The 19,727-nt window shown below is 51.5% G+C and overlaps 1 protein-coding gene across 10 annotated transcripts in view; it reads right to left on the reverse strand.

The window, feature by feature from the left end:
• Positions 1–19,727, reverse strand: part of MMEL1 (membrane metalloendopeptidase like 1) — a 32,727-nt gene that overhangs the window by 8,675 nt on the left and 4,325 nt on the right. For 8 of the 10 annotated variants that reach the window (XM_041771807.1, XM_041771806.1, XM_041771803.1 and 5 more), the window contains exons 2-10: positions 7,546–7,623; positions 6,782–6,841; positions 5,651–5,812; positions 5,318–5,398; positions 4,576–4,671; positions 4,109–4,248; positions 3,480–3,545; positions 1,985–2,119; positions 1,806–1,895 (exon numbers count right to left, since the gene is read on the reverse strand). In XM_041771807.1, coding sequence (XP_041627741.1) covers positions 1,806–1,895; positions 1,985–2,119; positions 3,480–3,545; positions 4,109–4,248; positions 4,576–4,671; positions 5,318–5,398; positions 5,651–5,812; positions 6,782–6,841; positions 7,546–7,623 — 908 coding nt within the window. Of the gene's footprint in view, positions 1–1,805; positions 1,896–1,984; positions 2,120–3,479; positions 3,546–4,108; positions 4,249–4,575; positions 4,672–5,317; positions 5,399–5,650; positions 5,813–6,781; positions 6,842–7,545; positions 7,624–19,727 lie in introns of those variants that run through there. The other 2 variants (XM_041771801.1, XM_041771808.1) reach the window with 2 other exon arrangements.

Here is a 19,727-nt window from a genome sequence, read left to right on the forward strand (position 1 = left end):
CCCAGAGGCCTAACAAGAGTACGGCAGGGGCATAACTGTTGCATGTTCTCAGAGTGGATTATACAGCAGTCAGGAGTGAAAGCTTGCACGATGCCCAGCGAGATGGGGTATAATGACGGTGAGATGTAGTCTCACCTACAAAACATAGAACAAGAGAAGCCTTGTGCAAGTGAGCAAACTGTCTGGTTCTGATGTTGTGTCTTGTGGTGGGAGAAGTCAGGGTGGTGGCTGCTTCAGGGGAGGGCAGGGGAAGAGCCACGAGGAGGGGTGTCCATTGTGGCTCAGGTGCTGATCTGAGTACGGGCTGTGTGCACATGCTCACGCGGAGGCAAGTCTAAGCACTGTAAAAGCATTATGCACCAGACGCCCCAAAGCCTGGCTTCCGGGCCATTCCCGAGGCTGCTCCTGCACCATCTCTGTGGTTGGGCACCCGCAGGCCATCGGAGTTCTCTTTCTTCACTTTACATGTTTAACACATCTACGGATCCTGCTGGCTCTACCTTCCAAATAGATCCAGAGGCTACCCCTCTCTCGATGTCTGCTAACACTTGTCCTCAGCTGCCACCATTTCCTGCCTGGGCCATGCTGCAGCCTGGACCTCAGTGTGAGTCAAGTCTATGCCCCAAGCCCCTCCCCGCAGCATCAAGGCCAGTGCCCTGGAGTTCGGCCCCGCCCCCCTTCACCTCCTGGGCCTCATCTGCCCTCCAGCTGCCTTGCAGCTCCTGCCTCAGGACCTTGGCCTCTGCTGCCCCTCTGTTTGGGCTGCTTGCCCCAGACGGCCCTTCCTCCAAGACTTCTCCTGCACCTCAGCTTCGCGGTGGGCCACTCCTGGCTGCCATGGTCCTGCCCTCTCCCAGCTTTCTGACACATTTCGCAGGTCCTGCTCTTTCTCACTCCTGGCCTGTATGGCAGCACAGACGCAAGGTGGGAGGTGGCTGCTTGGGTCACAGATGCAGCCAGTGCCAGGGCAGGACCTGGCCCCTAACATGCCTGCTGCAGGATGGGTCAGTTGTTGGGCTGTGTCGAGGTGGGGGCCACAGTGTGCCACCACTGGGAGCCAGTGCCAAGGAAGAGGGCAGGATCCAGGGACCATAGAGCCTCCTGGAATACTGAGTGCTGTGCACCCTGGGCAAGAGTCTCCCTGAGTTTTCCTGTTTTGTTCTATGGCTCTGGACACTTGCATTTTCTGGTCAGGAGTTAGGAGCTTTAGCTTCTATCCCTACCCCTCCCCTTCACCTTCTGACTTTGGCTCTGTTCTTGCCTACCTGCTCTGCTTTTTGATTTGGACCTTGGTTGTAAGGCTGGTGGTGGCTAGACCGCATTTCTGCCCCTCATGCAGGGAGGCTCTTGGAGGAGTCAGATACTTAAGAAGTCAGCTCGCTGAGTTTGGGGGTAGAGGGTGCTCACCCTCCATTCTTTGTTGCTAGGAGGGTCCTCTCTTTGGTCCAGGCTACCCCTCCTCTGCCCCCAGACCCTGAGCATAAGTCCTGGCCAGCAGGGAGGGAGGGCCTGAAGGTCTGGTGGTGTGGAGTAGCCTTGAGTCTGGGGTGGGCAGATCCGGGGGGCAGACTTGGGGACAGAGTGCCCTGGGGGGGATCTCTCTGGCTCTGGGTAATCAGCAACCCCTCCTGGATAGTTTCCTGCTCAGAACAGTGGGGTCATTGCTGCAGCCATCTCACAGATGGGGTCCAGCTGGCAGCTGCTGCCCCAGTGTGAGTGTGTGCTTGTATGCTTGTGCAGGTGCACGCCTGGGTATACCCCTGAGGCTTGACAGAGGCAGGGCCATGTGGGGGGTGAGGACTTACCTTCAGGCTAAACTTGCTCTGGAGTTCCTTCAGGCCCATCCTATGATATAGGGCAGTGACATCGTGCCTCTCCTCCTGGGGGGCCGTGGCCTGCACAGGGGAGAGGGCAGGTGGTCATACTGGGTAAGGGGCAGCCGGGGCCCAGGGTCCCTGCCCCCGCACTTGGGCCATGGCCTCACGTTTGCCAGCTGCGTCTCCAGCTCCAGCACCTGCACCATGTCCTCCCGCACCAGGTAGCTGTTCTCTGGGAGGTTCATGTCTGCCCGCAGCATCATGGCCACCGACATCATGAACTGCAGGTAGGCTTCCCGCACCTGCACCAAAGGAGGCAGAATAGAGTCTGGCGGCCTCGGCCACCTTGGCCCTATGGAGCTATCTGTGGGGTGGGGGTGGGTGTATGACATGAAGCAGCCCACCAGGATGCTCAGTCTCAGCTAGCAGGTGATGGCAGGGCCCAGGGAGCCCCGGGATGGGGCCCTCCAGACTGTCCGTACCCTCCCAGGCTGGGGCCTCAGCTGCCGCTCACACTCCTGGACAAGCCTGCATGGAAGCCAGAGCTCTGGGCAGAGCAGGCTTGCTTCCTCCAACCGTCCCTGTGTGTTTGGCTATAGGTGAAGCCATGCCCTACAGCTCAGAGCTGCACTCCCCGCTCCATTGCTTCCAGGTGCTTCACCCCGTGCACCTGGGCTCCTGCAGGACCAGAGGCCTATTCTGCTGTCTGTGTGGTCTTGGATAAAGTGCTGGGCGCACATAGGTGTGTGTAAAGGTCCAGGGCTGGTCTGGGGCTGTCGGGTGCGCTGCCCCGGTCAGGCTTGCCTCAGCCTGAGGCTCAGGAAGTGGGTCTCAACGATGTACACCCCTCCTGGACTTGCTTTCCCCATGCCCCATCCTGGGAGGGGCTCCCTCATGGCAGGCAGGAGCCACGGGGGCCACCTCCTCCAGCATTAGGCGGGCAGACACCTGGGGCTGGGCTGGCCTGTAGTTGCCTGGTCTGGTCCATTGCTGCCCGGCATGAGACTGCCCAGATGCTGCATCCCTGCCGCTGCCTGGTTTGGTTTTCTCAGTTCCACTACTCCCCCCGGGACTCCTTCCATCAGCCACACTGACTCCTGTCTGGACCATTCTTCACAGCCTAGCTCATAGCCTGCCTCCACCAGGAGGCCCACTGTACTGCTTCCTCACAGTGGGTCATTTCACAGCTTCCACCTGTCACAGACTGCTCCACAGCTCTTCCTCCTACTTGGCTTGCCCCTGCTTGGCTCCTTGTCTCTCTCCTCCCTTGGTGCAGGAGCAGTATGGTTAAGGGAGCAATCTCTGGGCTCAGGTGGTCTGTGCTTGGATCTTAGCAGACCCTACGTGGCAGCCCTGCACTGCAGGGCGGGGATGCAGGGTATGGCTCTCGGGACTACAGGCAGAGCTGAGCCTGACCCCGCATGTGGCGCGGGGTATCTGGGGACAGTCCCTTTCGTGATGTCAAAGGCCACGCTAAGCTTGTCAGCAGTCTCGGAGCCCCCTGTCCATGCTCTCAGAGGCTAGCTGTGGGCCACAAGGGTCAAGGGGTTGCCAGGGGAAAGGATCACAGCGGGGGCGGCGGGGCCCAAAAGCGACAAGTGAGAAAGGCAGGGCTGAGGGGCAGGCAGGAAAGCATTGGGGCCGGGGGCCAGCCTGACTCACCTTCTGGTTGCTGCCCTCGTTGAAATAGTACTCTCTGGATGGCATGCCCAAGGTGGGCTGGTCTATCTGGAGACACAGAGGATGTGAACCCCGGGCAAGGAGCCGAGGCCCCACAGCCTGGCTGAGGAGGACAGCAGTTCTCTCCATTCCCCGTAAACTGTGCCCAGTGGAAACACGGGATCCTCTGGGAAGGGGGACGCACCACTGCGTGTAGGCCCTGGCTCCCCCACCCAGCCCTGCTCTGTGACAGGCGGAGGGCTGCGGGGGCTCACCCGAGGGGGTGCTGGGCTACCTGCACAGCCTCATGGCACCCTTGCCCTCCCAGAAAGATGTGGCCTAGCCGTGGCCAGTAGCAGCTTTCTGAGGCCAGTCTTCCTGCCCTGGAGCCAAAGGCCCAGCCAGATGGTCCTGAGGAAGCGGCTTGGCCCACAGGCCAGCTCCCCTGACCTGACCCGTTTCGTCGGGTGGCAGGTGTCCGTGAGCAGGTCACAGGAGCAGGGCCCTGGGAACACCCCTAGAGCTCCCCCAACCCCCCAACCCCAGCCCTGGCTGGCCCTCCACTGCCCTGCGAGCACCCCCAGCGGGGCACGAGGGACCCAGCCTAACTCGGACCCCGGTGCCCCTCGTACGTAGATGATATGCCGGCTAGAATTCTGGTCATCGTTCCAGATGAAGAGGTCAATGAGGACACGCCTGTTGAACTGTGTGTTCATCAAGGCCAGCTGCTGCTCCAGCTCCCACTTGGGGCCTGGGGAGTCAGTGCCTCGGGCTGGAGAGCAACCAGGCCCTCGTCTGAGAGTCCATCCCAGTCTCCAGAACCCAGAATGCGAGGGGCATCGGGGCCCCCGCCTGGCTCATGGTGGCAAGCATGCTTGGGGGTCCCTGGGAACAGTCCACCTGGGGCACCTGGCAGCCTCTCCCCCACTTGGGGGGTCTGGAAGGGTTACCCTCTGTAGCAGTGGGACATCCAGCCACGGGAGCCCACTGGCAGCTGGTACACGCTTGCCAGCATGAGCCTCCAAGGGCTTGGCTACAAGGAACCTCGGGGGTGTCCACCTGTCTGCAAGGTGAGGCAGCCACCAGGCCCTGGCCTTACCTACGCTCTGGTTCCACTTATCCATGGTCACTGGCCAGCCTCCCATCACGTCCAGGATGTTTAGCAGGGGCTGTGAATCTCGTTTCTCTATCACGCCTGAGAGGAAAGGAGGGGTCACTCACCCAGATGCCCAGTGGGGGTGGCATCCACCTTCCCATGGACCTGCACGGACACTGCAAGCCCGACCCCATCAGACGGTGCAGCTGTGACAGGGTCTGGGGTGGGTGGAAGCAGATGGGCTGGCAGGTCACAGAGTGTGGGAGGGGGCCAGCAGGCCAGCCTGAGGGGCCCTGTGGCCTGGGAGTGCTCCCTGGGGTGCCCAGTGGGTGTTGTGGGCAGGGGACGGGGTAGAGGAGCTCCGGCATGGGGCTGACAGAGCCCTCTGGATAGAATGGGAACAGCTTCTCCAGGGCAGTGATGCTTCCATACTTCAGCAGGGAGTTTTGGAACTTCAGTAGAAAATAAGGTGAAGGGGGGAGGGGGGAGACAGGGGCTGCAAGGTGGGGTCCTCACTGTTTTCCTCCTGTTTGGATACTGTGGCCCACGGCTGGGGTCAGTGTGTTAATAGGAAGACAGGGAGCCAGCAGTAAGTCTGGGTCCTCAGGGGAGGCTGCACCCAGTGGTCAGGTGGGAGCACAGCCCCTCTGGCCTGATTCCTGAGTGGCATCCACTGCTTTGTGCTGTGCTGCAGGGGCTGTGGGTCCTGGAGCTGCCCTCTCCACCCCCACACCCCTCCACTCACTCTCGTTCATGCAGGAGCGGTACAGCATCTTGGCCTTCTGCACAGCCGGCCTGTCCTGGGCGGTGGCATTCTCTAGCACCCCTGCGGGCAGAGGGGAAGCTGGATGGAGGCCCGAGGCAGCTGCTGGGAGAGCCAGGTCAAAGCACCCAGCACCGCCCCCCCAACATTCAGCGAGAGGTGGTCCCTTTGCCCCGGCTGGGCACCGTGCCCACTGGACCAGGGCGGGCCCAGCAGCCCGGCCCCACTGGCCCTACTGGCCTCATGGCCACCCCTGAGCCAGGCAGGTACTTGGCCTCATCCCAGCTCCACCCCCAAGGTCGCAGCTGCTCTCACCTTTGAGGATGACCTCCAGCTCGTCTCGGAGGATGTCAAAGACGCTGTATCGGGAGTTGGTCTCAGGGATCACGTGGCGCCGCAGCCAGCCTCCACATGCGTACTGGTAGAAGTCGTCACAGGGCTCCCTGGATGGGTCCATGTTCTGGAGGATCCTGGAGGCTGCTCGTGGGGACGGGTGGAGAGGGAGGGGGGCACCCGGTTATGGGCAGCTGATGGACTATTAGATGTTCCATCACAGCTGTGTGCCCTTGGGAGTGTTAATCACCCTCTCTGAGCCTCAGGGAGGTCAGAGGCAAGGGTGCAAGTTCTAGGGCTATGACTCATTAGCCGCATGACCTGGAATCCTGTGACTGTCCTGCCCTTCACTTCCACATTTGCAAACCTGGGACGCCAGCAGTCTGGAGGCAGGCAATGACCAGGACTGCCCGACTCCCAGGAGGTGCTCAGCTGTTGGCCCTGCTCCCAGAGCCCACTCACTGTGGGGTGGAGGGCGGTTCTTATCCTCCATTCAGGGTTTGTCTGCAGTTAGAGAGGATGGCTTTGCCCCCAGCACCCCAAGTGTGCAGGGTCAGTGGGGTCTAGGGTTCCCACTGAGGACTCTCAGCCATGGTGGATGCCCCCCCACCTTCCAAGCCAGGGACCCTCCTTCGCTTCTGTCCCACTTGGCTGCGGCCTGGCAGGAAGCACCAGCATGGAGTGCCCGTCCACGCCTGTCCGCACCCCCAATGTGGGCAGAAAAAAAATCTCATTTCTTAGTTTTCACTGTTGGTCCTTCATTGTTTTAGTCTGCAAATAGCAGCACATGGACTCCGATTTTATGACAAATTCGTGGGAGGATGCTCGTATGTTCATGTGACTTTTCTGTAACTGTAGGAAGGAGACCCTGTAGCGGATTACCATCCTCCTCCTCACAGGGACCTCCACGGGGGCAGGGTGGCTGCCTGGGGGGCACACCAGCTTTCCTCACCCACTGCAGAGACCCCACCTGCAGGCAGGGTTAGGGTCTGCCCACCACTCCCCATGCCACGTCTTGAAGTGGCTCCCTTTGAGGGTGGGGGGCCCTGCGCTAGCATCCCGGGAACCTTCCCTCCCTGGCAGGGCTGCAGAAGTGTGGGGAAGGGGGCTTACCCGCTATCACACAGCCAGGGGTGGTGCAGATTTCGCCCATCTCCTTGGGCTCTTGGATGGCTGTAGGCAAGACATGGTGTGAGCCAGTGGCGAGGTGGAGTAGGACTGGGTGCAGCGGGGGAGTCGTCTGGGGTAGGCAGGACCAGGCCTCAACCCCTAGCCCCGGGGGGGAGGGTGGGAAGTCCAGCCTGGGGCCCTGAAGGCACGTCCTCCCAGGAGACCCAGGATTGGGGCCTTATGTAAAGGTGAGCATCACACTGGCTTAACCCTGCTGTGACCTGGGAGTTTCCTTACACCCTCTGCCTCCACTGACTCCCATAGCTGCCCTGGGTCCCCAAGACTGAAGCAGGCCAATCTACTGTCCTGCCTACTGCCAGCCAGCTCTCGCCCCTGCTACCTCTTCCAGGCAGCCTGCCTGTGCTGCTCACCTCTGCACACTGTGCCCCCCACCCCAACCCTCCTACCTGGAACTAGCTGGTTGTATAAATGTGCACCTGCCTGGTCTCAGGGATAGTGCCTCCAGCCTGGAGTGTAGGGTCACTCATGCTTTTGTTCCAAAGGTGTCCCAGGGAACATCATGCTTCTAGCAGGTGCTCATGGCTGTATCCCTGCCACTGTGCTGTCTTTCTATGGGACTCTGGGTACCTGGGGCAGGGCACCATTCCCTAGCTTCACTCCCTGGGCTGCCATGAATCACCCAGCCCACAGGGGGCCCAGTTCCAGCCCACTGCTTGGACTTGTTTTGAGAGGGAAGGCAAAGCTACCTCGGGGTTTTCGTTTTACAATGGTCTTCTCTTCCTTTGAGAAGCAAAGCCGGCTAGGAAAGAGTGTCAGCTGCTTACCTGGGGAGAAACACAGCACTCAGCTCTCTGCCTCCAGCCCCCTCCTGGGGCACCTTGGGGCTCGCTGGGGACAACCCTGACATTTTCCTGCAGTGTCAGGGTCCAGGGCACTCTGGGGGCTGCCTACCTCCTGTAGCCAGGCCTGGTTATCAGTATCACCCAGCAGAACTTCTCTCTTGCCCACCCCACCACTCTCTGCCCTACCCCCATCTTCCAGAGCCCAGAGGATTCCTGAGAGGGACGTCCTTCCCTTCTGACCTGTCTTTGATCTAAGGGTTATGGGCCACACCCATGCAAGGTGGGCAGCTCCTGACCTCCTACCAAGGCAGGAACAATAGGCTCATTTAAGAGGAGAGGATGTCACTTTTACTTTCTGACCCATGGGCCACCTTTCCTCCATCCCTCCTCTGCACAGGAGGCATTGCTTGGTCAGCATTGGGATGCTTGGTCAGCATTGGGATCTTCCAGGTGGTTGTCAATTCTGCCTGGAGTGGGGGTGGGGAAGGGGTGAGGAGGAGGGATGGGAGAGAGTCACGTCCAGGCAGAGGGCTTGCCACGTCTGGCCACTTACAGACCTGGCTTGTGGCTGGTTTTCTCCACCAGGCAGGCACATGGAGACCTGGTGGGAAGGAGGGAATGGGGCCTCATGCAGGTCAGAGACTGCAGAGGGTGCAGGAGGCTCCCCAAATGTTGGGTTCTCCCTGGGCTCCTGGCAATTGGGAGTAGTGTTTATGAAACATGGTGTCTGGAGTGGGTGGGCAGAGGCATTTCTCTTCTACCTGTTGTCGCAGCTCTTTCCATCTACCATTTGTTCGTCCATCAGTCCAACAACTTTGGTTGATTATTGTAGTAAGCCAGCCCCAGTGCCAGGCACCGAAGATTCTGATATGAGCCCGACAGGGGCCCCGCCTCAGAAAGCTCCAACCCCGCGAGGAAACAGAAGAACAGTGCTGGTCGGACCCAGAAATGATGTGGGTTCATGGGTGCTAAGACATGGCTGCCCTGCGGGTGTTTGTCAAGCTCATTAATCCGGAGCCCTGGGATGAGAACTAGACCTTGGACCCCGAAGGGCCATGCCCTCAGGGACAGAGGACAGGAAGGACACCAGAGCTCTGGACATGACAAGGAGAAGGGGTTTTCGCTTCTGATCAGGATAAAGAAATTGAAGGTGACCGTGGCTCCCTCCCCAGGGAGGAGAATGAGCTGCACATCCAAGAACACGGGGGTTTGCAGAAACCTGCCTGAGCACTGCAGGCAGGAACCTATGGAGTGAAATCCCGGACAGGGAGATGCCCTCCCCAGAAAGAAGGGCCTGTGGTGGCCTTCCCCTGGGCACCAAGGCTCCAGGAGGCTAGTTCTCCACAAAAGGGCTAGAAGTGGGAGGAATGGGTGAGGGTGGAGCCCGTGAGCTGGTGCCAGGGATCCAGCTCCATGCAGTGCACCCACCCACCAGATCCTCCTCATGGGGCATCCCCAGGTCATGGGCAGGGCAGGAAAGCCGAGAGAAGTCCCCCCACAAGAAGAAGTAGGCAAACATGACACATCATTAAGAAAAACCCAAAAGAGTCCAAAGATATGGGCTTGGGTGACCTGACATCACAGTCAGCAAACAAAACATTTAGTGGTTATGAGGATTAAGTTATAAGGTCTGGTACAAAAGGCAGGAAGTGGACGTAGTTTGTGGTGAATATCACCAGAGAAGCGAAAACGTTAAGAAAGAGCAGAAGTGAAGAATTGGGTTTACAGGCTTTACCACACCCCCAACCTGCCTAAGAAAGAAGCTGCAGACCACAGCACAAAGGAAAGAGACAAAATAGAATAGAGGAAAACATCCACAAATCCCAAAATGGTGTAGCCACCCTGGAAGCCAGTTTGGGAGGTTCTTACAGAACTAAACACAGTCTTTACAATACGATCCTGCAATTCTGCTCCTGTGTTTCCCCAACTGGTTCAAAAATTTATATCCACACAAAAACCCAAATGTGAATTTTATAGCAGGTTTTCTTTCTGTTTGTAATTCCAAAAAACTAGAAGCAACCATGATGCCCTTCAATGGAGTAATGAATAAGTAAGCTATTATGTCCATACAATGGCATTATTATTGAGCAATAAAAAGAAATAACCTATCAAGCCACAAAAAGATGAATGGATGAATCCTAAGCATATACTGCTGAGTGCAGAAGCCATCCGAAAAAGCTGCATTCAGCATGATTCCAGTTAGACGACAGTCTGAAAGAACAAAAGCAGAGATGTAGTAGACAATGATCGCCAGGCATTTGGCAGGGGCGTGGAGTAGCGGAGCTGGATGTAGAACAGAGGAGCACAGGGCAGATTCCCAGGCAGGAAGGGTGGCCAGCCTAAGTAACCTTGGCAATGAATTGTGTGTAAGACCAAGGCGGAGGAACTGTCCATCAGTGCTGTCCTGTAGTTGGGGAGCTTGGTCCCCTGGAATGCATGACATGACTATTGGGATTGAGGGAGTACGGAGGGGCTGGCAGATGGCCGGGCTCGTCACCGCTGCGGTGGGATGTTAGGGCCACGGCAGCAGGCTGGAAGGATGCATGTGGTAACGGATTAGAGGCTCCTGTTTAGCCCTGATATAGACACAGAGGATTGCATACAGAAGCGCTACAGATAACGTGTACACATGTGGGTTAGCGCGCACACACGTCCTCTATCAGCCACGACCCAGGAGCAAGGATCACACCTAGTAACCCGAGTATGCTTCTAACACTGTTGCCCAAACAAAGGAACCAGGGATCCTTGGAGAAATAGTGGGGACAAAATACACAAGGTGAGCCTGAAACATCTCAAAAGGCTAGAAAGCAAAAAAAAGTGTTCTCCTTCCCTCCAAAATCCCAAAGCCACAGGGCTGGGAGTATGTCAGGGGGTGCAGAAGCCACCTGGTGGAGCTCCCAGGGGCCACCGTTGGAACAGTTTGAACAACAAAATAAGTTAGTATTGGATTATAATCTGAAGTATAAAATAAATATCCGTATGTCCATGTTGACATAAATTAGTCATGGAGAAAACAAATAAATGGGGGGAAATAGATAAATCCCCCATACAGAAGGATTCCAAATAGTTCATGCAGGTGCTCTGCCTCTCTGGACATGGATTCTAACTCCCCACCCCTTGGATGAGGGCTGCCCATGGTGACTACCTTTCGATGGGGACAGGATGGAAAGTGACGGGCAGAGTAACTTTATGGTGGAGAAGCCTGACCAACACCATGTGCTCAACCACGACTTGGTCAACAACAGTGGTGAGTCACTGGATGTATGTCCCCCTGACTTACGGGCTTCCTTCCCCAAACACCTCACCCCAGTCCAACCATGAGAAAAACATCAGACAAATCCCATCTGAGGGACAGTCTACAGAATAGGGGGAGCCAGGGTTCCTCAAAACTACCAGGATCATAAAAACAAGTTTGAGAAACCATCACAGTCACGAGTAGCCCAAGGAGATCTGACAAATGACGTCATGTGGTGGTGTCCCGTAGGATCCCCGGGCAGAACAGGACCAGGGGGAGGGACAGAGGAAATCTGAATAGAGTGTAGCCTTAGTTAATGGTCATGTAGCAAGGTTCGTTCACTACTTGCAACGATGTATCCTAGTGAGTCACAGGATGTTGCCGGGGGTTGACGGGGAAAGATGGTGTGGCCCAAGTGGTGCCCTGCACTATCTTCATAAGGCTGTTCTAAAAAAATGTTTTTTAAAGATTTTATTTATTTATTTGATGACAAAGAGAGCATGTGTGCATGAGCAGGTGTAGGGGCAGAGGGAGAGGGAGAAGTATACTCCCCACTGAGCAGGGAGCCTGATTCAGGACTCAGTCCCAGGACTCTGAGATCTCGACCTGAACTGAAGGAAAATGCTTCACTTTCTGAGCCACCCAGGCGCCCCTAAAAAAAATTTTAAATTACTTTAAAACAACTAGAACAGAGGATCTAGGTACCATCGGAATTTATTCTTTTATTATTATAGAGGAGGGAGAGAGGTAGAAATAATGTTAGCAGACTCCACGCAGCACAGAGCCCACCATGACCCTGAGATTGTGACCTGAGCCGAAATCAAGAGTCAGACACTTAACTGACTGAGCCCTCCAGGGGCCCCAATTATTAACTGGAGAACAAAACAGTGAGGCTCTTTTGACACAAAGGCTGAATAGAAATGAAGACTCCTCTAATGCTTAAACAGGACCAGCAGGAGACACAGCAAACCGACCCCAACAAAGATCTGTTCCCCCTTTGTAATTCCAGAAGGGAGTAGCTTTCCGTACTACCCAACTGATGTAGAATCCACTCTCTGGTCTTTTATATTTGTTCACATAACTTCTGTAACATGTGGATTATTTTCACAGAGTCTCTACATTAAAAAAATATTTTGAAAAAAATGTTTTTTTGACAATTTTGTCTGTAAGTTTTGCTTTTCTAAAGGTTGACCTTGATTTGAATGATTTATGTTCCTTCTCTGTGTCTATCTGTCCCGAAAAAGAAGGCTATAGAAATCTTGGCCACGTGGAAAACAACCCTCCTCCCTGGAGAGCATTGTGATCACAGGCTGGCTGTCATGAGGGTATGGGTATGAGTTCACGTGACGATGTGGCCAAGGAAACCTCAAGCTGAGACACTCATTTTAAGCAGGCCCAGGCTGGTGGCCTCCCCAGGTGCCTGATGGAAACAAACACATGTTCTCTGGAGGGAAGGTGCTTGGCCCGAGAGACACGGGGTCCCCACAGATGAAGCAGGGCGAGATGGATTCGTGCTGATGAAAAGACCAGCTTCCATGAGTGTGCAAAACAGACAGCAGAACTATGATCCCCAAGGATTGGGGTTTTGGGAATTCTCTGATCCCCAAGGTGTGGCCTCAAATCTCGACTCCTTTCTGCCCCCATGCCTTCACCAGAGAACATTTTCTCCTTCCCTTGTGTGTGCATTGGCTCCGAGTCTTGTTTTGGCCAACAGAACGAGGAGCCTACAGCCCAGGAGGCCTGCGTGTCTTCAGCTGTCCTCTTAGACTTCCGCTGGGAGAGGCATCGGCCCTGGCCCACTTGCTGGTCCTTGTAGGGGGTGCAGTTGACACGGAGAAGAGTAGCCCTGTGAACCCGACCCCCGTCAGCTGACTTGTGCCTCGGCTGTGTGTATGTTCCTGTAAACGAATGCTGTTCTAATCCCTGACCCCCGGGCAGTTTGTCAGGCAGCAATGCCTCACTGACACAGAAAATAATCCAAGTGTGTTTGAAGAAGTAAAAGGAAACATTGAAAACAAGGTCATGAAACATTGAAAACAAGGTCATGAAACATTTAGTTTGTGAAAGAATAAACTATAAATTCCAGAAACACAAAAGAATGGAGTTGCTGAGATTAAATTTTAAAAAATATTTTATGTATTTATTTTTAATTTAAGTTCAACTTGCCAACATATAGTATAACACCCGGTGCTCATCCCGTCAAGTGGTCTCCTCAGTGCCCATCACCCAGCCAACCCATCTCCCCACCCTCCTTCCCTTCTGCAACCCTTTGTTTATTTCCCAGAGTTAGGAGTCTCTCATGGTTTGTCTTCGTCTCTAATTTTTCCTCACTCAGTTTCCCCTCCTTTCCCTTATGGTCCCTTTCACTATTTTTCTTTCTTTCTTTCTTTCTTTCTTTCTTTCTTTCTTTCTTTCTTTCTTTCTTTCTTTCTTTCTTCCTTCCTTCCTTCCTTCCTTCCTTCCTTCCTTCCTTCCTTCCTTTCTTTCTTTCTTTCTTTCTTTCTTTCTTTCTTTCTTTCTTTCTTTCTTTCTAAAGATTTTATTTATTTATTTATTCATAGAGACCCAGAGAGAGAGAGAGAGAATGAGCGAGGCAGAGACACAGGCAGAGGGAGAAGCAGGCTCCATGGAGGGAGCCCGATGTGGGACTTGATCCAGGGTCTCCAGGATCACACCCCAGGCTGCAGGCCGTGCCAAACTGCTGCGCTACCAGGGCTGCCCCCTTTCTTTCTTTCTTTCTTTCTTTCTTTCTTTCTTTCTTTCTTTCTTTCTCTCTTTCTTTTTTTAAAGATTTTATTCATGATAGACACAGGGAGAGAGAGGCAGAGACACAGGCAGAGGGAGAAGCAGGCTCCACACAGGGAGCCCGATGTGGGACTCGATCCCAGGTCTCCAGGATCACGCCCTGGGCCAAAGGCAGGCACCCAACCACTGAGCCATCCAGGGATCCCCCTTTTCACTATTTCTTGTATTCCACCTATTCCACCTATCAGTGAGACCAGACGATGATTGTCCTTCTCTGATTGTCTTACTTCACTCAGCATATACCCTCCAGTTCCATCCACGTTGAGGCAAATGGTAGGTATTCATCCTTTCTGATGGCTGAGCCATATTCCATTGTATACACACCACATCTTCTTTATCCATTCATCTGTCGAAGGACATCGAGGCTCCTTCCACAGTTTGGCTATTGTGGACATTGAGCTATGAATATTGGGGGGCAAGTGTCCCGGCGTTCACTATATCTGTATCTTTGGGGTAAATATCCAGTAGTGCAATTGTTGGGTCATAGGGTAGCTCTATTTTCAACTTCTTTAGGACCCTCCACACAGTTTTCCAGAGTGGCTGCACCAGCTTGCATTCCCACCAACAGTGCAGGAGGGTCTCCCCTTCTCCACATCCTCTCCAACACCTGTGGTTTCCTGTCTTGTTAATTTTTGCCATTCTCACTGGTGTGAGATGGTATCTCGTTGTGGTTTTGATGTGTATTTCCTGATGACAAGTGATGTGGAGCATTTTTCATGTGTCTTTTGGCCATGTTTAGGTCTTCTTTGGAGAAATGTCTGTTCATGTATTCTGCCCATTTCTTGACTGGATTGTTGAGTTTGATAAGTTCTTTAAAGATCTTGCATACTAGCCCTTTATCTGACATGTCATCTGCAAATATCTTCTCCCTTTCTGTAGGTTGTCTTTTGTTTTGTTGACTGTTTCCTTTGCTTTGCAGAAGATTCTTATCTTGATGAAGCCCCAATTGTTCATATTGCTTTTGTTTCCCTTGTCTCTGGAGACATGTCTAGCAAGAAGTTGCTGCAGCCGAGGTCACAGAGATTGTTGCCTGTGTTCTCCTCTAGGATTTTGATGGATTCTAGTCTCACATTTACATCTTTCAACCATTTTGAGTCTATTTTTGCGTGTGGTGTAAGAGAATGGTCCGGTTTCATTCTTCTGCATGTGGCTGTCCAGTTTTCTCAACACTGTTTATTGAAGACTTTTTTTCCATTGGATATTCTTTCTTGCTTTGCTTTGTCAAAGATGAGTTGACCATAAAGTTGAGGGTCCATTTCTGAGTTCTCTATTCTGTTCCATTTATCTGTATGTCTGTTTTTGTGCCAGTACCATACTGTCTTGATGATCATGGCTTTGTAATAGAGCTAAGTCAGGAATTGAGATGCCCCAGCTTTGTTTTTTAAATTTAATTTAATTTAATTTAATTTTATTTTATTTTATTTTATTTATTTTTTAGTATTTTATTTATTCATTCATGAGAGACACAGAGAAAGAGGCAGAGACATAGGCAGAGGGAGAAGCAGGCTCCCTGTGGGGAGCTCCATGTGGGACTTGATCCTGGGACTGGGATCATGCCCTGAGCCAAAGGCAGACACTTAACTGCTGAGCCACCCAGGCATCGCCAGCGTTGGTTTTCTTTTCAACATTCCTCTGGCTATTGGGGGGTCTTTTCTGGTTCCATACAAATTTCAGGATTATTTGTCCAGCTCTGTGAAAAAAAGCCATGGTATTTTGATGGGGATTACACTGAATATGTAGATTGCTCTGGGTAGCATAGATATTTTCACGATATTCATTATTCCAATTCATGCTCATGGAATGTTTTCCCACCCTCAATCTCTGTCATAATTGTTCTATAGTTTTCAGAGTACAGATCCTTCACCTTTTTGTTTAGGTTTATTCCTAGGTATCTTATGTTTTTTGGTGCATTTGTAAATGGGATTGTTTCCTTAATTTCTTTTTCTTCTGTCTCATTGTTAGTGTATAGAAATGTCGCTGATTTCTGTGCATTGATTTTATAACCTGACACATTGCTGAATTCCTATATGAGTTCTAAAAATTTTGGGGTGGAGCCTTTTGGGTTTTCCACATAGAGGATCATGTCATCTGCGAAGAGTGAGAGTTTGACCTCCTCTCTGCCAGTGTGGATGCTTTTTATTTCTTTATGTTGTCTGATTGCTGAGGCTAGATCTTCTAGTACTATTTTTTTTTTTTTTGAGAGAAATTAAGAAAGGGAGAGTGCAAGTGGGAGGAGGAACAGAGGAGGAGGGAGAGGGAGGGGGAAAGAATCTCAAGCCGACTCAGAGCTCAGCACAGATTCTGACGCAGGGCTCCATCTCAAGACCCTGAGATCATGACCTGAGCTGAAACCAAGAATCAAATACTCAACTGACTGAGCCACCCAGGTGCCCCCACTGAGATTAAATTTAAAAATAAATCTAAAATGGATTTTTTTCCACTGAGGTGCACTGTTTATTTTGCTGATTGAAATCTGAGTGACAGCATGCCATCTAATCATGGGGTTTCATCTAAAGCTTTACTGCACTGCAGTACAGAAGTATTCAGATATATTTATGGAGAACTGACATTTTGCAAAACACAACCAACATTTTAGTTCGTATATGAGAAAATGCAGTGTCCTAAAGGGTATGTGTTCCAAGTTATTGCAGGTTATTTTTGGAAGAATTTCTGCAGATATAACACAGGTGAGTAGAGGTTTACTGAATTTGAATGTATTTCAGAACAATTTACCCAGAATGCAGGACCAAGTCAGAGAGGGAAACTCTCCCGAGATGCAGAGGACAGCATGGGAAGGATCGAGGACACACGTAATCAGGATTTTAGAATGGGAGAAGAGAGGTCCTGTGGGAGACACAATATTCAGAAAGATAGTATACAACTCCCTGCAATAAATACATGGTGTCAATGCTGATTCAGGAAGCATAATCTCCCCAGAGCAGAATGAACAAAACACATTTACATAGCTAAATGCCTCATGGTAAAAGTGAAAAATACCGAAGATAAAGAAAAGCTCAGAGGGAAAGAAAGTTCCTGATGAAGAATAACAGACGGGCCCAGATTCCTGGACAGTGGCAATGGAAGCCAGAAGACTGTGGGACTAAGTCTTTAAGCCACTGAGGGATAACTAGGTCCAGATTGTTCCACCAGCTAAACTATCAATGAAGTTATTTTCAAATAAACAAACAATGTTTACTACTGAAAGATATTTATTTATTTATTCATTTAGTTAGTTATAAAAGATGTTATTTACTTATTTGACAGAGAGAAACAGAGAAAGCATGCACAAACAGGGAGAATGGCAGGCAGAGGGAGAAGAAGCAGCAAGCTCCCCACCAAGCAGGGAGCCTGATGCAGGGCTCCATTCCAGGACCCCGGGATCATGACCTGAGCTGAGGCAGATGCTTAACTGACTGAGCTACCCAGGGGTCCACCACTGAAAGATTTTTAAAGCGCTGCCCCCCAAACTTGCCTGATCACAAGAGAGGTCTCATGTAATCGATCTGGTATAGATCTGGAGACTGCACCCGGGCTAAGGCCTGTTCTGCCCTGACTGTGGTTCTATCTGAGTTCATAATTGAAGCCCTGACCCCCAGTAGGACTGAGGAGGGATAAAGGTTAGATGAAGTCATGGGCTGGGGCCATGATCCTGAGAAGAAGAGAGACACCAGAATGCCCTCTCTCTACCCATGAGGACACAAGGGGAAGGTGGCTGGCTGGGAGCCCAGAAGAGAGTTCTCACCAGGAAATGCCTTGATCTTGAACTTCCAGCCTATAGTGTGCTTTTATGGCAGCCTGAGCAGACCCGGACAGGTCCCAAGGTGCTGAAGTTATTCACCCCAGGTTATTCTGATTACCAGCAAATTAGGCAAACACTGTCCTAAATCAGTGCTCCCCATAATTCACTGCAGATGAATTATGTGGGAATGCAATGCTGATTCTAACCTGGTAGGCCTGAGGCAGGTTCTGAGTCTCTGAACTTCTAACAAGTTCCCAGAGGAGACTGACACCACTGCTTCGCAGACCACATTTTGAATAGGAGGCTCCAAAAGTATGTACTTTGGAAAGAAGAAAAGTTATTTCATAAGGAGTGCCTGAGATGGAAGAAGAGTGATGAGCAAAGAAGCTGATGAGGACGTGGGAAAGCCAAAATTAACATTGACTGCATTAAATAATGCTGCCTCTGTGTGGCAGAGGAAACTAAGATAGAAACCAAGTGCTACTCACTATAGCACGGAATCAGGGTGGGAGGGAAGAAGAGCCGACCTGCTCTGAATGCTCGCATGTTTGGAAGAGATATGGAGGTGTTGATGAACTGAACACTTACTCAGTTAAATATGCATACACAGATCTAAGGTACGACAGTTCTGCTTTTTGCTTAGAATGTCAAAATTCACAACAGAATACCATTCCCATCCTAACAACAAGAAAAATCCAGATAACCTACAGATGTCACAACTTCACTGGAGCCCATCTAGGACCTGGATGAGGTCAGAGGTCAGGGAGTGACAAGCTCCTCCAAGCAGAGATGATACTGTGTCCCCTTTGACAGGACTCAGGAGTGAGATGGTCACCACACAAGGGGGTTAGAAGAACTGAGATACAATTTTAACATATTCTTTTTTTCTTCTTAAAGATTTACTTATTTGAGAGAGAGAAAAAGAGCACAAGCAGGGGGAGGGGCAGAGGAAGAGGGAGAAGCAGACTCCCCTCTGAGCAGGGAGCTCAACCTGGGGCTGGATTCCAGGACCCTGAGGTCATGACCTGAGCCCATGGCAGACACTTGATCCACTGATCAACCCAGGCACTCCAATATTAATGTGTTATTTTTTAAAAACTATTTTTTAGAAAGATTTTATTTATTTATTCATGAGAGAGGCAGAGATACAGGCAGAGAGAGAGAAGCAGTTTCCCCACAGAAACCCTGATGCAAGACTCCATCCCAGGACCCTGGGATCACAATGTGAGTTGAAGGCAGATGCTCAACCACTGAGCTACCCAGGTGTCCCAGTATTAGTGTTTTCTTAAAGGCCACATGTCAGTTAACTGACAGTTTGGAATAGCTGGGAGCACAGATTCTGTAAACTGTAGGACAAAGAGCAAAAGAGCGAACGAACACTGAACGGAGTATCCAGATGTTGTGGGAGGATAACATCAAACCATCTGAAGACATGTATGTGGAGTCCCACAAAGAGACAGAGAAAGAGCAGAAGAAATATTTAAAAAGATAATGGTTGAGAGTTTCCCAAAATTAATGAAGGAAAACGAAGCCCCAGATTCCAAAGACCACAAACAGCATGAATACCAAAATACACGCACGCACTCCACCCCCGGACACACCACAAACCAAAGGTAAAGAGAAGGTCTTGAGGGCAGAAGAGAGAGAAAAACACTAGAGCGAGGAAAAACAAAGACAGGAATGATGGTAGACTTCCACTGGCAGCCATGGGAGCCAGAGGGGCACGGAGTCCCTCAGAGGAAACAAACTAACAAACCAGTTAACCCAGAATTCTAGACGCAGGAACAGCATCTTGCAAGAGGCAGATGACATGCAGACTTTTCCAGACAAACCGAAGCTGAGGGAATTCATTTCCGGCATACCTGCCTGCGATAAATGCTAATGGGAGTTCTCCAGGAAGGAGGAAAAAGCTAGAATTTGGATCCAGGTGAAAATAAAGAATGTAGCACACTGGGATGGTTTTAAAACAAACAAACAAACAAACAAACAAACAAAAACATAACAAAAAAGCAAGTCAGCTAGCCTGGTAAGGCTCATCCAGACCCAGAATTCATGGAATTCTAGAAAGGTAACTATATGCCTTATATTTGCATAGGCTCAGATCATATTAACCATGCCTCATCACCACCTACTAACTATTATGTAGAGCAAGAATTATCCTCTTCTGCAGATTTATATATTCTTTGGCTTTCAGAGATGATAGGATCTCAGTGATTCAGCCTAATGTCCTCTTCTCAAAAAGTGGAACCTGAGATGAGGGAAGTAAGCCATCTGGCATCACACATGCAGGATAAACAAGCTCTGGGC

Source organism: Vulpes lagopus, chromosome 10 (genome assembly GCF_018345385.1).
Source record: "Vulpes lagopus strain Blue_001 chromosome 10, ASM1834538v1, whole genome shotgun sequence".
Lineage (NCBI taxonomy): Eukaryota > Metazoa > Chordata > Mammalia > Carnivora > Canidae > Vulpes > Vulpes lagopus.